Source organism: Cyclopterus lumpus, chromosome 21 (genome assembly GCF_009769545.1).
Source record: "Cyclopterus lumpus isolate fCycLum1 chromosome 21, fCycLum1.pri, whole genome shotgun sequence".
NCBI lineage: Eukaryota > Metazoa > Chordata > Actinopteri > Perciformes > Cyclopteridae > Cyclopterus > Cyclopterus lumpus.
In genome coordinates this window covers 8,973,015-8,989,425 of record NC_046986.1, presented here as the reverse complement: position 1 = coordinate 8,989,425, position 16,411 = coordinate 8,973,015, and the positions used below count along the sequence as shown (strand labels likewise).

The following is a 16,411-nucleotide window of genomic DNA, read 5'->3' as shown; positions in this document are numbered from 1 at the left end:
AGACAAGTTTCTTCATGGGATTTGTAGCCTTTTTTTATGACAATATGGCAACCGAGCTGTCCTTAAACCTTTTAACGGGAGCTGCTTGGTGTGCCCTTAGGCACTTCTATACTGAAACAACAGAGGAATTTTATCAGAATTGATTACATGACATCACCAACCAAAGCCAGCCTGCCACTCAGAAATATAGGTTTTATTAGTGGCTGTATTGTATGGTTGACACATGTCAATAGGTTGTCTCTACTGTGTCTTCTCTCTCTATCCAGGACTGATGCCTTGCTGTTCAAGTTGTCCCTGCTGATGGGTCAGCAGGTGTTCTACGGTGCGCTGTGGGGCAGTATGCTGGTGACCCCCATGGTGCGACTGCCTGCCTCGGTCTTCATAGTCACACATTTTGACTGCAAGGCTTCTCTCCGCAAGCAAGCATACATGCTAGGCTACGACCACCGAATGGTGGTGAGTGTCCGTGTTAGTCTTACTGCTTATTTAATCAGGGGAATATTTTTGTCATTTGGACATATTTCAGTCTTGTTTCAATTCAGTTCTACAATCTGCTCCGTTGCCATCTGTATAAACCTCCGAGCTTCTCGGCTTCTGTGTGTCTTCAGATGAAGTCGGTGTGTCTTTCTCTGCAAGATTCAAATGTCCTGGTGCAGAGGAACATGCTTGAAGTCCTGCTCCACTTTTTCCCCTTTGCTTCGTGCTTGGTAGGTACACACATTAACGCACGTACTTCCTGTAAGTGACAACATCGCTGGTTCCATGTGATCAAAGTGAAATGCAAACATTTATTGAGTTATTGAGGGGGAAAGAAAATAGCTGTAGCTGCTCCTTGACACTATTGACTATTATTTGTGTGAGTTGTCTCCAATACTCCATCTTTAGTTTATCTTCTTTCCCATTAAACACATGGACTGTCCTGTCGTCACGCTCCTGTTCTTTCTTGTTGTTCCTCAGCCGAATGTTATTTTGTGTGTGTGTGTGTGTGTGTGTGTGTTGGTTTAGGACCCAGAGGAGGCCAGTGTTCCCATGAGTGGTAAAGACATGATAACAATAGTATCTGCCGCCGCACTTACACTCCTCCGCAGAGACATGTCCCTCAACAGACGCCTCTACGGCTGGCTCCTAGGTGCCGATCATTGAAGTACATTTCAGTAACAAATTACCCCACTCAGTTTCCCAGTTAGTTGATTCAGGACTGTTTGTCTCCATCTATGTATTTTCAGGGATCGACAAAAAAGGAGGAATGGTGGCGCCACACCCCACCCTCTCCACCACCACAGAGGAACATACGTCCTTTTACTTCAGCACATACTCAAGAGATTTCCTTGTGCAGGTAACTCACTCATTTGTTTGCACACACACCAAATACACGAATAATGTGTATATTTTTAGTATAACCTTGTTAATGTTGTTAAAGAAAAAGTTTGACATTTTGGGAAATACGCGTACTCATTCTCTTGCTGAGAGTTAGATGAGAAGATCGATGCCATTCTTATGTTTCAGGTCATTATAAAGCTACAACCAGTAGCAGGTTAGCTTAGCATAATAACTGGAAAGAGGGAGAAACTGTGTTCCTGGCTCTGTCCAAAAGAAACAAAATCCATCTATAAGTGCCTCTTAAGCTTATCAGTTTATACTTCATATATTGTTTGTTCAACCCATACAAAAGAAGAAGTGTGAAAATGAAAACGGTTGTGGATTTATGGGTGTTTGTGTTTGGCACTATTTCCTGGCCGGGAGCAGTGACTTGTCGTCTTGTCACAATGAGGTTCCAGGTAACCAGAGGAAGACTCCTAGAAGTGACTGCGTCCCATGACTTTTTCATCCAACTCCCTGTAAAGAAATTGAATAAACATATATTTTCCAAATAAGCTAAACTAACAAAATGTTTAAAAAAAACTAGCATAATTCATAAAATCTTTTGTCCGGTGTACCTGTGTATCTTTTTCACCTGTTGCTCTTCTCGTGTTTTGTTTCTGTGACTTCAGGCTCTTATTAACATCCTAAAGCAGCAGGATATGGAGAGCAACCCGGAGAGTGTGATTGGGTACCTCAGGCCCTTTCGCATCATCATCAGTCTGCTGGATAAACCGGAGATAGGTCGGCAGCACGGAGCACTGCAGCACGCACACACGTCAACATGCTGAATTACATAATCTGCCACTCTTAGTTAACGTCCCAGCTTTATTCTAAGCATGGTTCACTGTGATAATGACACTGTTTCTGCACAGGTCCAGTGGTCTTGAGCAGTGTGCTGTTGGAGGTGGTCCGAGCCTTCTACAGCTACTGTCGAGAGATGCTGGAGGAGGAAAACATCACCATCTCTGCTCTCTCTGGCAACCAGCTGGCCAGGTAAAGAGCAATAGACGATAGCAAAGATGCCAGGATGTCAATCGATGAATACACATTTAACTGAACGTGTGACAACATTGCGACCGACATATATGAGAAAGACAGAATATGCTTTTCTTATGTTTTTCTGGAACAGTACAATGAAAGAGAATAAAAATGCAGCGGAGATCATAAAGACAGTGAATATGCTCGTGACCTCCATGAACAAAGAATACCTGTGGGAGTACGTGACCCGACGCTTCTGCACTTCTCTCAGGTACGTCAGGAACATGGAATCCCTATTCATAATGGGGAATTATGGGTGTTGACTATCCAGCAGACATGCAAGATTATAGGGAAAAGTCTGCATTAACACAGTAAACAATATAACCTCAATAATATGAAAGCAAGCCATTGTCTGAATTGGTTCCATGCTAAATATATATTGCCAAGAACATAAACAAAATGTGTGTGAATTTTCTTTTTTTAACCTCAAACATCAACCAACAATGATCAATGTTTTTAGTTTTCCTTCTTCACTTAATAGTGACAAAGATGACCCACCAAGACCTCCTCGACAGGAGTGCAATCAACCTGCTCCGTCTGTCACAGAGATGTCCAATCTCATCATGTTCCTGCTTGATGTTCTCCCTCTGGTAAACAACTTGCAGACCTGTAGTTCCCTATTGTTAAACTAAGCCAGAAAAACTGAATATTGAGGTTTGATATTTTGGCAAATTCCAACAATGCAACAAAAGTAAACAAATTGAAAAGCAAAAATTGGAAGCATTTACTTATTTTTGCTACTCAGTTCCAGTAAGGTCTACACAAATATTATCTTTCACTCAGCGTTAGTTAACCAAAGTCGGACTCATATACACACATTTGTAGACACTAACTGTGTTTTACCAGTTTGTTTGTTTTCCCACAGGAGCTTCATGCTGACATCCAGTTCCAGTTCCTCCCTGAGATGTTGGGCACCATGCTGGGGACCTTGCACAGCCACATGGACTTTGTTAGCCTGGAAGATGTCACACAGGGTCTGCGTGCATGCTTCAAGGTCCTGAGCAAGATCCAGATGCCTGTAGCTTATATGGAAATGGTGGCAGGGTCACAGACAGAGGACATCGAGTTACAGTCACTGGAGGAGGAAAGCAAAAAGACTCAGGTGAGGCATTTTAATGTCTGTGCCAATGTGGTTTATGTATTCAATTATGCTTTTGATGTTTGACTGATTATATCAATTATACCCTATCTAGGATATAGAGAAGGAGGGAGAGAAAAATGGCATTGTTGTTGAGGTTAATAATGACCATGGAGATGAAGAGCTGAACAGAGATGGAGGACGGGTGGCAGAGCCCGCAGATGATATTTACCCAACACTCAGGTCTGAAGACAGCGGATTGGGCATCAGCGCCTCTCCTTCAGAGCAGCAACTCCCACCAGGGATGGGAATGGGGGAGGAGGAGAACGGGATTTCTAAAGAAGGCGAAGGAGTGTGGAGGAAGGGAGGCAGTGTAGACAACATGGCCCAGTGTCTGCAGGACATCTTGGCCTTCATAACTACGAGGTAAACTATTGAGCATAACCTACATGGACTCTTTGATATAGTGTGATTTCTAAATAGTTTCACTTCTACCATGTAATAGATACCTGCTGGTGCAGGTGGAGGATGTTGGTGGGCCCGAGGAAAAACCTCAGCCTGAACTAACGGCTGCTTCTGTGGAGGAGAAAACATTCTTGCCGGGCATAGGGGGATGTGAAATTAAAGACAAACTGCGTGAGCTGTTCACGCCAGACAGGCTTAAATCCTGCCCTACATCTGACGTCCAGCTCCCAGCCGCCCCCACAGACAAGAAAAAGGAGCATGGTCATTTAGGGGGTCTGGACTGGGCGGCTGGCTACATGCCCCGTGCTAAGGCAGAGATCTCTGAGGCCTGTCGACAGGCCTTCACCGCCACTTGCCACCTGCTGCTGGAGTGTACCGTCTTCCCTGTCTACCTAAGTGAAGAGGAAACTCTGGTTCTCCACACTGACATGTTTGGCCACACAGGTCAGCATGAAGACGTTATTTATCTAGACGAGTTATTACTACGGTCCGCTACGTACTTTTTACGTTTTGGCTTTCCACAGATCGTGATGTCGACAGCTTGACATTGTGGTTGAGGTCCTTGATGACACTGTGCTGCCTGTCCAGGGACTACAACATCCAGCACACCGCAGTGTCCACCTTGTTGGAACTCATTAACCACTCCCAGTCCTTGGCACTGGTCATCCAGGACAAACACAGACGCTACCAAGGGTCTGAATCTAACCCTCTGAGTGGGCAGCTGCAGATGGTCACTGTGCCACCCATCTACCCTGCTCTGCTTCATGCCATAGGCGAAAGCACAGATTTCTATCAGGTTAGGTCATAAAAGGGAAAATGTTGGTATAAGTCAGAGCTAAAGTGCAAATGCAGTATTCATTTTTTTCTTCTTTTTGCTGTTACTCAGAGGGTGGCCCGGGTACTGTGGAACCAGCTGGACACAGAGCGGAGAGAGCAGCACATTTCCTGTGTGGAACTCTTTTACAGGCTTCATTGTTTGGCTCCTTCAGCATCCATCTGTGAAGACATCATCTGCCAGGCGCTATTGCACAAAGACAAGGTGTGTAAAATGCCTGCACACACGCTGAAAACATTTGATGGTTCTCCCAGCATGTGTCAGTTTATCTGGGACTCGTACACAGAGCTAGGAAGTGTGACAAGCCCAATGTTTGCTTTGTGTTTGTCGACCCCAGGCTGTTAGGCTGGAAGCACTACACCGCTTCACCGTACTGTGGCACCTAACCCGGGAGATCCAGACCAACGGGAGCATGTGTCTCAACCACTCCTTCGATCGGTTAGTACACAGTTGAAGAGTGGTGACAAATGGAGGGTAGTGTCTTTGTTAATGTATATCACTTTTATGAATACTGTATTGTCTGTCTCATCTCTATATATATATATATATATATATATATATATATATATATATATATATATATATATATATATATATATATATATATACATCTGTCAGTCAGTGCTCCTCTGATAGTGGATGAACCTGCTACACAAAGAGGCATTAGTGTCTAGTGCAAAGTGGGAACTAGTATGACAAAGACCCGCTTCCTGCAAATGTCCAGCAGTGTGACGAGTGACGGTGCAATTGCACTTGTGTCGCAACAAATATGCAGCAGTAACAAACTGCCTGCTTTGAATATGTACAATCTAAATTCAATGTGAATAACATGTAGTCAAATCTCAGACATTGCATACTCCTTTGTACTGTTCCTATTAGACTGGTGAATGCACGTGTCTCTCTTTGTTTTGGGATCCTTTATTTACCAAATCTGAAATGTGTCTCTCAGGTCTCTGTGTGTGGTGGTGGACAGTCTGAGCTGTACAGATGGCTCAATAAGTGCAGCAGCTCAGTGCTGGCTGGTCAGGGCTCTTTCCCTCAATGACGTGATTCGGGTCCTGGAGCCTATTCTGTTGTTGCTGCTTCAGCCCTCCACTCAGCGTTGCTCCATTCAGAGCATTAAACAAAATCTCACTGCTGGTAAGCACTTTTGTCTGCGTAATTTGACTCTGTAAGTTAAAACTCCAAAAGGTCAACTTCTTTGGTTCGGCTGTTTATGTGTTTTTTGTTTTGCTTTTGTTTCTTAAAGGTAACCTGAAGGTTCTAAGCAGCAGAAGCCGGAGCTCCACCAAAACCTCTGGGACATCTGCGGATTCCATGTCAACAGAAGTCACCACCTTAAATCTCATTAACATCGTGGACCGGGAATCCCTGTGGGCAGAGTTAGACAGTGGCCCAGAGATGGCCAAACCACCGGACACTTTCGTGGTGTCTAGGAGTGAGAGTGAAGAGACAGAGGAAGAGCAGGAAGAAGAGGAGGTGGAGGAGGAGGAGGAGGAGGAGGAGGCGGCGGCGGCGGCGGCAGAAGAAGAGAGTGAACACACAGAGTCAGCTGACACAAGTGGTGCCCAGGTATCCACTGAGAACTCCAGCTCAGGCTCTGTACCCTCCCGCAGCATTGAGGAAGGAGGTGTGGTCAACGGCCTGCGGAGGGCGGAGTCCGAGCACACGCAGGCATCTGATTCACTGTCAAGTGAGGATGAGGAGGATTTAGAGCTGGAGGCCATGGCCAGGTCTCGCCTGTTAAAACAGGAACGTGAGAAGAGAGAGGCCATCGACTCTCTCTTCCGCCATGTGCTTCTGTATCCTGTGGCAGGCGGCTGGCACCATCTGCTCCAAGGCTTGGCACTTCTCGACAGCCTGCTGCGAAGCAGTGCTGAATGCCCTCTGGTGAATGCCCTTCGCTACACTTCTCTGGACACAAGCTCTGCTGCCCATTTAAACCTAGTCTCAAACCTCCTGCAGCGCCACCAACAGGCTCAGGACGGTCAGGGCTTTTACGGCTGCCTGCTCTCCCCTACTTCTTCCCCCTCAGAGCCCCCATCCTTGCTCATTGAACTGCTGGTGTCCCTGTGCCTGCGATTCCTGCGCTCTCATTACCCTTCCTATCTGAGCCTGGGTCATCTTGATCTGCAGGGGAACAGGGAGGTGCAGGTGAAGAGTGTGGCGGTGCTGACCCGGATTGTGAAGCAACTTGGCTGCTGCATGGCACGTGGACAAGAGGGCGATGGGGGCAGCGTGGAGTCCATCCGCAGACTCCTCTCAGGATGTAAAGTGCAGCAATATGCTCTGCTGACACTTTCTGCATCCATGTATGTCAGCCAGAGGGTATCGGACAAGGGACCAGCCAAGGGTGTGGCGCTGCTGGATGATGAGGTCGGCCTGTCTGAGGAGAGTCTGGTGAATCTTGGAGCAGGAGGTGGTCAGGAGCAGTACCCCTTACAAATGGAATTATTGAGACTCCTCCAGGCTCTCATAGTCCTGGAGTCCCATTTGTGGCCTGGTGGTGCCATTCCCTCAGCTGTGTCGAGTGGAGCGTCTGGCCAGCCCGGGGAGCCTCGTGAATCCCCGACTGCCACCAGCCCGCTTGCTCGTGAATGGCACACGGCAGTTCTCTTTCAGCAGTCGATCAAGGCAGCCCAGTATGTCGAAAGCCACCCCATCACATCCCAAGGAATGTTCGTCTCTGCAGCAGCCAGGGCTCTGCGGCCACAGTACGGCTATGCCATGCACCCCCACTGGGTGTCGCTGTTGTGCTCTTCTCTGCCATACCTGGGTCGCTCATTAGGCATTATTGTGGCTCCACTCATCAGTCAGATCTGCAGGAACTTGGACGAGCTGGTCAAGCTGTACGAGCACGATGGAGGAAAGACAAATCAGAGGTAGACGAAGCATAATAAATAAAGTCATGGAAAACTATTTCTCACTTCACAAGCACAATACGATACAAAGACACATTGCTTAGTTTGCCAATAGTTTTTGTGAAGCAGTGTACAATTTACAGTGAGGACGCTATTGATATATGTTTCTGTCCTCTGATCCGCCTGAGTGGTAGGAGGGAAAACATTGCTCCTGACTACCCTCTGACTCTGCTCGAAGGCCTGACCACCATTACACACTATTGTCTACTGGACAACAAGAAGGTGGGGAATGAAGCACACTCAAATAGTTACCTCTTATATGTGAGAGAATGTAAAACCCCATTTTGCTCTCTCTTTCTCTCCGTTAGTCCGTGATTGCCTGTGACCCCGTGGATGTCCGTAATGCACGCAACGTCGTGATTGAGGCACTACCGCACATGCTCAGTAGCATGGCGTTGTTGTGGGGCGTGGTCATGAGGGAAGAGTCACAGAGGCGGGCATCGGACACTGCCCAGAGCAGCAGACACACTTCCACCTCCGTCTACTTTAAAAGCACCAAGGTGTGCTGCATACGTGCATCTTTTCCTTTTGTTTGTTTAATGCCAACACAAATTTATGCAATAAGAGATATATGTCATTTATGGTGTTTGTGTTGGTTAAATCCTGCATGTGTTGTAATGTAACATGTCATCCGTTCACGGTGTGGGCCTGTTTAGATCTTAAGGCAGCGGATACTGGAGTTCCTGGTCCCTCTAACTGGGCCGTATGGGATTCAGCTCATGGCTTCACTGGGAGCAGTGTGGAGCAGCAGAAGGAGTAAAAGGAGACATAAAAACAAAGTAAGAACTGCAGTAAGTTTCCAGAAAGGACAGTCCCGTCTAGCTCACTGAAAAGCTTTAGAGCGGCTTGCATTCATCACACTGCTGTCTCCTTTAGGTTTTACCAGTGGCCAGTGAATCTCGTCTCACCATTGTGGCTCTGGTGAAATCATTGCCCACCTTGCAAACAGATGCAGTCCTACAATTGGTCAAAGATGTGGTGAAAAAGCCACATCAGATCAAAGGAGAGCCGGTACACAGACATACATATATTGTACATACATGTACAACTACTCAACATTTTTATTCTGGAGGTTTCTGAGGTCAATTTTCCCTAAAGTTTACTGCACTTTTTCTCTCCATCAGAAGTCAACCCTAGTAGATATCCCCATGTTACAGTTCAGCTACTGCTATACCCAGAGGTAAATAGGAAATACAACGCAAGTCTCCACCCATTTCTTAAAAATATTGCAATATATGTTTTTATTCTTCAAATACTGTTTTTTGTCTGTGTAGCATTTCAGCTCAGACTCTGCAGGAAAACGTGGCTCCTCTCCTCAGTTTGTTACGGGAGTCTGTTCAACTCAACCTGGCCCCGCCTGGACACTTCTTGTTGCTCGGGTCAGTTTTCAACACGTTTTACTTCTTATTAACTCCTTCGTTGCCATTGAACAACACCGGGTTGCACAACAAACTGCAATTGCAGTCCCTTTGTGCTACACAAGTAAAACAAAACAAAAGGCATTACTGTGGTGCGTTTTTCTATTGTATTACAGACTACTCTCACACATACAATGCACTGCAGCCCGTGACATTGACAACAATTGGCCTGCTCGCTGTATTTGCTCGAACATGTTTGTTAACATTTGACGGTTTTCTTTTGGAGAATCTGACGCTCATCAATGGTTTCTGTCTTGCAGAATACTCAATGACTTTGTCAATAGGGTCCCTAACCTGGACAGTAAAAAGGACACTAGAGATCTGCAGGTATGATCTTGTATTGTTCTGGCTGTGATTGCGCTAACGAGCCAGTGCATTGTGAGATACTGTGGTGATGATTGATTGATGGTGACATTTATCGTGCAGGAGGTGACTCAGCGGATCCTCGAGGCGGTGGGTGGGATCGCAGGGTCATCTCTGGAGCAGACCAGTTGGCTCAGTCGGAGCCTTGAGGTCAAAGTTCAGCCACAGGTGTGCCCTGAAGCAGACGAACCTGACGACACAGATATGGATGGCGATCATGATGGTAACTTTTTGTATCTTTTGACAAATAAGTGCAGGCGTGACCATTGCCCTCATCTGCAATTCCCATCCACTGCTTGAAAAAAAGTGTGGTCAGCATAAAATACGAGTTCAAATAAAGGACTGTTAAAGCATTTTAAACAATGCTTTTGTACTGCGCTCGGAGTAAAAATGTATTTTCCAAGAGCACCCTTTAAAACACCAAAGTAACACAATGACACAAACAAGCTAAACTTCAATTCCCCGTCGGAAAGGGCTGCCTGACATCACGGTAGAGGTGTGTAAATATTATAAATATAGGGCACTGATATTGTTTTATATATTTTTATATATATGTGTTTTACTGCTGCTCCCATCCACAGCAGTACATTGCTTTGCTTCCGTGCCGGTGCTCCTGCCTGCGTCTCTAAACTCAGACTTCCATCTCCTGTACGTAATACATTGAGTATGGATAAGTGCGTCATGGGCCTCGAATGGCAGGAGGTTCTTTCAATATCTTCCTATATATGGGCGAAAAACATTTCTATCCTAATTGTCACCTGATTGTATACGCACGTGTGGCTCACTCCCAGAATTGTTGCGACCTTGGTAAAAGTGAACTCTGTATTCTCTTTCTCAGAGTCAGAGTCAGTGGCTCAAGCCAGCACCATGGTTTCCTCTTCGGCTCCGTCTGCTTACAGCGTCCAAGCTCTTGTCCTCCTGGCTGAGGTAGGTTTTTTATTAGTATGGGGGGGGGGGGGGGAGTATTTATGGTGAGAGAATGAATGGGTGACTATCTGTGTTTGTGTTGTTTAACACGTTCTCTTACTGTATAGGTCTTGACACCACTTCTGGACATGGTGTACCGCAGTGATGAGAAGGAGAAAGCGGTTCCTCTCATCTCTCGGCTAACGTACTATGTTTTCCCTTACCTGAAGAATCACAGGTAACTAGTGTGCTATCTTAAATGCTAACAGCTTTGGTCTGTTTGGTCTCAGCTGACGTCCTTTCACTGGTGCTTTTTTTCCGCTAGTGCCTACAACATGCCCAGCTTCGAAGCAGGTTCTCAGCTGCTGAGCAGTCTGAGTGGGTATGCTTATACCAAAAGGGCCTGGAGGAAAGAGGTCTTTGAGCTCTTCATGGACCCCCTCTTCTTCACGATGGATGTCTCCTGTGCTCCCAGGTTAGTATGTTTATTTGACACAAACAGGACTCATAATAACTCAAACAGTACATTTCTGTGACAAAAGTTCAGTTGAGCAATAGCAGCCAATAGAAAACAGATACAAAGAGAGCATTAATTAAATGATAAGACAATTACTTAAAAATTGAAGTATATATATTCAAAGATATGGGGCTTTGTTATGTTCAAGAATTCCTGTGGTGGACTCGAAGAAATAGCCCGAGATGGAAAATTATAATAAAAAGTGTTTAATCAAAAATATTACCAAAAATGAATAACGGTTCCGATACAGAGTATAACTCTCAGCTGAGGGAACATGAATCACTGCGTCCACAGACTGCCAAGCAGTTAACTGTCTAACAGTAAATCACGCACATTAAATATAATCCTCAGCTGAGGGCTTTCAAAGGATCACGGCCTACATGCAGCCATCCTGCCTGCAGTGCTTCTCTCCCGTCATCCCAAAGAAAAAAGCCCCATCTCTGTTGCAAACATTCCTTTTCATAGTTCCCAGTGGCGTCAATCTGCTCATTGGCTACGCCAACTGTCTGTCGGTGTTGTAAAAGCATGTCCATGCCCCTTAACACATGATGTCATCACTCCGTTCTCCATGTGGCTCTGTTGGGGTCTCCTCTCAGGGGCCTCTCCAGGGGGTCCAAAATGCCTCTGCGTCTGCTTCCCCATCCTTCTCCGGCCAGGGTGTGAAGATCCTCACGGGCACAAGCATCTGGCTGTCTGTGGTGAATCCACATCCCAAAGTTCACATCTCTCACACAAAAGATTTCCTTCCTCTCAAGCATCGAAACCCCCAAGACATCCTTTAATAATACAGTACATCATGAAACAATCTACACAGTATATATATTCAAAGATATGGGGCTTTGTTATGTTCTTCAATAATATACTAAATCATTAAACAATAATCTACACATAGACATTCTTTAATAACCAGTGTGAAGTTCTAGCAAATCATTGAATCTCAATTTACACATAGCTATAGTAATTTATCTAATTCTACAGCGTCCACTTATTGGAAGATCGGTGGTTCGATCCCCGGCTCTTCCGCATTTGAAAGCGTCCATCGGCCTGCCATCAGTGGATGAATGTTGACATGTAGTGTAAAGTGCTTTGAGTGGTCGGAAGAATAGATGGATGCTCTATAAGAGCAAGTCCAGTTATCAATGTAACAAATAATATATTTATGGTTAAAAGAGTAGACATAATTGGTAGCTTCAAAAAAATAGAGCACTTTATAAGGTAAAAGCCCTTTTTACAGTTAATGTTCTCATTTTAAAAACGTCAGAAAAAAACGTGTCTCCAGTTAGTTTTATTCTTTCTTTGAAAAGTTTGGTGTCCAAAAAAAAAAAATATGTATAAATAATAAACATTCAGGACATATGGAGCTCAACAAGTGGACAGTAAAGTAGAAGAGAGGAGTCGGCCTGTTGCAGAAGACGGGAACGTCTCGGTGCTTCATTTGCCAAACAAATCCAGTAGTGGTCATTGCTCAGATTCCAATGTGTGTGTATATACTACTAATGTGAATATGCAAATCAAGTCTTTTAATACATGTTATTACTCTACGGTTATCCTCTCTTCGTCGATGAGTCGACTATCCGGTTGTTTTGGTCTTCATTGACTCAGATTTCTTTCACTGATTAGTTGTTGTTTAAGGCTTTTAGTCATGCTGAAAGCACATCTTTGGTAAACACAAGATAACGTGTGTTATCAGTGTTTTTGCTTTTTTCCTACAATCCTTTTTTTCGTACTTCAATCTCATCTTTGTTGCTCTGCATGGGGACTGTTGTTAGAGGGAGAGACATGTGACAAGCCTCCAGCTCGGAATGTTGGAGCAGGGAAACCGTGTGTAAAATGATCTTTCTGCATATTGAAGTATTTAGTCTTTTCGGTGTATTTAATATTATGATCATCAATGTCTAATGTCCTTTTCTTGACTGTTTTGTTCTTTATAGTTGGAAATCCATTATTGACCACCTTCTGACTCATGAGAAGACCATGTTTAAAGACCTGATGAGTGAGTATAGCGTCCAGGAAATGTTTGTAGTGCTGGAACGATGCAATTAATCCAAAAATGAGACCTAATCCGTGGCACAAAAGGTACTTTCTTTTTTAACTTTTAGCATCTACTGTAGTTAATTACATTACATGTTACATTACATGTCATTTAGCTGACGCTTTTATCCAAAGCGACTTACAATAAGTGCATTAAACCATGAGTCCAAACTCAGAACAACAAGAATCAAGCGAGTACAATTTCTTCAATAAAGTTAAACTACAAAGTGCTATCAGTAAGAGACATTTAAGTGCTACCAAAGTGCTACTACGGCGCTAACTTCCCTATTAATAAAATGTCAGGGAACAGATTTATAGCATTGTAGGAACCCACCGGCTGTTGTTCTGACAACGGATAAGCTTCTGGGGTCAAGTGGCTTTTTCGGGTAGCCAGCCAAGACGACCTTTTCCGTGCGATGCTCATGGTTTACAGTGCGAGTAGAGCTGGAGTTGAGAGATGACGTGTACGATCGGACTGTTAAACTCGCCAGTTTAAATACAAATTTGAAACCCCTCCCCCCCAAAGGAAACTAACTCCTCAGACACGCACCGTTTACCTGCTTTTAACCTGCTTTTCTGGAAGTAGTGTGTAAAATTCAAAATTTAAAGGTAGATTGTTGATTTATTTTCTGTTGCAAACCTGTGTTTTATTTGTCCTCTAGGCATGCAGAGTGGCTCCCTGAAACTGTTTACGAACGTGGACCAGAAACCCATGCTGCTGAAGCGCCAGGCATTCGCCCTGTTCAGTGGAGAGGTCGACCAGTATCATCTGTATCTGCCCCTCATTCAAGGTGCGGTGCCGTTACTGGATATTTAGGTCGATTTTGAAGTACATCAGACATTAAAATTGACTAGTGTTCTTAAGTTAAAAAGTTCCTCCCCCTCCTTTCAGAGCGTCTCAATGAGGCTCTGCGTATGAACCCCAGTCCGAGTGTTTCAGCCCAGATGTTCCTGATGTTTCGTGTCCTCCTGTTGCGGATTTCATCCCAGCACCTCACGTCTCTTTGGCCAATCATGGTCACAGAACTGGTACGATCCCATCTTCTAAGAGACTGGCTTCATAACATCGCTCCAATACTGTGCGACTATCTATTTTGTTTATTGTTAACGGAAACCTATTTTTCAACCCGTGTTTTTTTTTTTCTTTTCTTTTTCAGATTCGCATATTTGCTCGTCTCGAGAAGGCTATGCAGTTAGATCTCTCAAAGGAAGTCACAAAGTGAGATGATTATTCTAGTCACAAAATCCTCATGTATTGACACTCTGTTGACGCTCCCAATCAAAAATACTTCTCTTGCGTACCACCTAGGATGGCTAAAGTGGTGCGGGCAGCCCAGGAGAGGAACCGATCAGTGACCTTCTCTCAGGCAGAGTTGGACATGTACCTGTCAGCCTGCAAGTTTCTGGACACCTCCCTGTCTTTTCCTCCAGAGAGGATGCCACTCTTTCAGATGTAAGAGCTCAGGACAAAAGAAATGCATGCTAGCGTATGTCTTTTGTATAAGTTGTGTTAGGTATTTTGTCAGTGTACTATTTCTTTGTCTTACCTTTTTCTGTGTACCCATCTGTTCCATGGACAGGTATCGTTGGGCATTCGTCCCTGAGGTGGACGTCAACCGCTACAGCGGCCCAGAGACCGCGCTGATAGAAGGCGAACAGGAATGCACTCCCCATGTTCTCAGAGTCCTGGAGAGGATACAGCAGCGATATGGGGTAAGATAGTGTTAAACAGTACATTTAAAAATGTAGAGGAAGGTCCTTCTCATTAAAGAGTCAACTGTCTTCAATTGTTTTTTTTGGGCACCGTAAAAAATGCTCTCCCAGCCATTTCAAACCCTCGCAACTAGTATTTAGGAAATGTGACATTTTAGCAATGAGCCCAGTGCATTCTGGGTGTTGACGGTTTTCTACCTTTTTGAGCGAGAGGTAATACCACAGCCTCTTGTTATGTTGCACAAATGTAAAAAAATATTTTTGCCTTTCTACTGCATCGACAGCTTTTTAAAAGAATGTAAAATACAATTTTTCTAGCAGTGAAATACTTCTTTGAGTCCTGGATTTCAGGGGCTTCAACCCTGATGTGTTATCGTTGACATTGTGTCACTTTAATTCATATTCCAGTGTCTGTGATAAATATGTTAACATGGTCTTACAAATGAACATACAAAGTCCAACAGTCTCATTCATTCAAGTTGTGTTGTGTTCTGTGTATGACCACATCTCAATCTGATTTTCATGTCTTGATATTCCAGACACTGAATGGGCTGAGTGAGGAATCTTCCACAGAGCCTTTGGAGTTCCCCCTCCTCACCCAAAGCTCCCTGTCCTCCATCACCCAGCTGTGGCCTTTCCTCCGCACCCTTTCCTGTTCCTTCCAGAGCCCTCCTCCCGACAGCCAGCCCATATCCCACCTCCCAGTAGCAGACTACCCAGCTGCCAGTGCAGACACAGTCCTGAAGAAGCTGGAGTACATCACTGAAGAAGAGTTCCTGGACTCCATGGAGAGTTAGGACTCGAGCATGAAGCTTTCATGAAATAAGTCCTCTTCTCAAGCTCTTTGACTTGCAGCCATACGATTGGAATACTTCAGATAGGCGCAGCCGGTGTAACGTCAACTAGGGGGGAAAAAAAGGAAATGTCTTGGAATTCATTTTTTTTAATGTTTTAACTTTGACAGATATCTAAATAACTATGTGTACCTCTGAGGTGCTCTCACACTGAATCTATATGGGCAAAGCCAAGGGACTTTTGTTGTAGTTATTTTAGTAGGGGTTTTGGTTATCTGGAGGAAATAAACGCATGGTAGAAGTTTTCATTACAAATGACTGTGGAATGCTGGTTTCTCTCTCAAGGACGAGTATCATGTTGGTTGCAAAATATTTACACATTTAGATTGTGTCAGTGTCTACACTCTTACTTTATATGGTTTTAGTTATAATATGTTATAACTAGACGCCATGCACCTTATTATAATAATATACGTTCCAGTCAATATTTTAAAGTTTGACACCAAATAGCAGATTCACTGTGAAGAACCTCATTAAATATTGTTGATGTGATCTTTTGACTTTTTAATAACCTCCAGTTGACCACACCTTCTGGTGCACAATGTCTGTCTAACTCTGAGAATGTAAAATGTACTGGATGTGGCTGCTGTGAGGTACTGTCTCTTTAAGTGTTAGTGGAATCATCATTATGGGACCTCGCAACCCTTTGGCTAAGATTTACAGTTTAGAGTTGTATGAGTAAGTTACTGAATGTGATTTGTGTACACCTTGAAAACCCTTTGAAATATTATTTGGTGTAGTCTGCTAAAATACATGCTTGCCATTTCTGGTGTTTAAGGGAAATCCATTTTTAAAACTGCCTCTTATCTTTCTTTCCACAATGCTGAATGCTTAAGTCATTTATGTTGGATGTTTAAAGGACCATGTCATGTTTTGAATTAACAGGCTCATTAAATTAAATTAAATTATA

At 44.2% G+C, this 16,411-nt stretch overlaps 1 protein-coding gene across 5 annotated transcripts in view; it reads left to right on the top strand.

Annotated features, from left to right (window-relative positions):
- Nucleotides 1-16,411, top strand: part of dop1b (DOP1 leucine zipper like protein B) — a 22,918-nt gene extending 6,507 nt beyond the window's left edge. For 3 of the 5 annotated variants that reach the window (XM_034561612.1, XM_034561613.1, XM_034561614.1), the window contains exons 5-38: nt 267-456; nt 609-707; nt 1,006-1,129; nt 1,227-1,336; nt 1,992-2,103; nt 2,235-2,355; nt 2,492-2,611; nt 2,861-2,990; nt 3,266-3,502; nt 3,594-3,904; nt 3,984-4,387; nt 4,468-4,739; nt 4,830-4,982; nt 5,116-5,216; nt 5,728-5,918; nt 6,028-7,660; nt 7,828-7,921; nt 8,008-8,199; nt 8,356-8,478; nt 8,576-8,710; nt 8,824-8,879; nt 8,974-9,078; nt 9,378-9,444; nt 9,544-9,703; nt 10,319-10,407; nt 10,515-10,624; nt 10,712-10,861; nt 12,835-12,896; nt 13,597-13,725; nt 13,827-13,963; nt 14,092-14,153; nt 14,244-14,387; nt 14,515-14,647; nt 15,187-16,411. In XM_034561612.1, the coding sequence (XP_034417503.1) occupies nt 267-456; nt 609-707; nt 1,006-1,129; nt 1,227-1,336; nt 1,992-2,103; nt 2,235-2,355; nt 2,492-2,611; nt 2,861-2,990; nt 3,266-3,502; nt 3,594-3,904; nt 3,984-4,387; nt 4,468-4,739; nt 4,830-4,982; nt 5,116-5,216; nt 5,728-5,918; nt 6,028-7,660; nt 7,828-7,921; nt 8,008-8,199; nt 8,356-8,478; nt 8,576-8,710; nt 8,824-8,879; nt 8,974-9,078; nt 9,378-9,444; nt 9,544-9,703; nt 10,319-10,407; nt 10,515-10,624; nt 10,712-10,861; nt 12,835-12,896; nt 13,597-13,725; nt 13,827-13,963; nt 14,092-14,153; nt 14,244-14,387; nt 14,515-14,647; nt 15,187-15,444 (6,514 nt within the window). In that variant the 3' untranslated portion in view covers nt 15,445-16,411. The remainder of the gene's footprint in view (nt 1-266; nt 457-608; nt 708-1,005; nt 1,130-1,226; nt 1,337-1,991; nt 2,104-2,234; nt 2,356-2,491; nt 2,612-2,860; nt 2,991-3,265; nt 3,503-3,593; nt 3,905-3,983; nt 4,388-4,467; nt 4,740-4,829; nt 4,983-5,115; nt 5,217-5,727; nt 5,919-6,027; nt 7,661-7,827; nt 7,922-8,007; nt 8,200-8,355; nt 8,479-8,575; nt 8,711-8,823; nt 8,880-8,973; nt 9,079-9,377; nt 9,445-9,543; nt 9,704-10,318; nt 10,408-10,514; nt 10,625-10,711; nt 10,862-12,834; nt 12,897-13,596; nt 13,726-13,826; nt 13,964-14,091; nt 14,154-14,243; nt 14,388-14,514; nt 14,648-15,186) is intronic. The other 2 variants (XM_034561615.1, XM_034561616.1) reach the window with 2 other exon arrangements.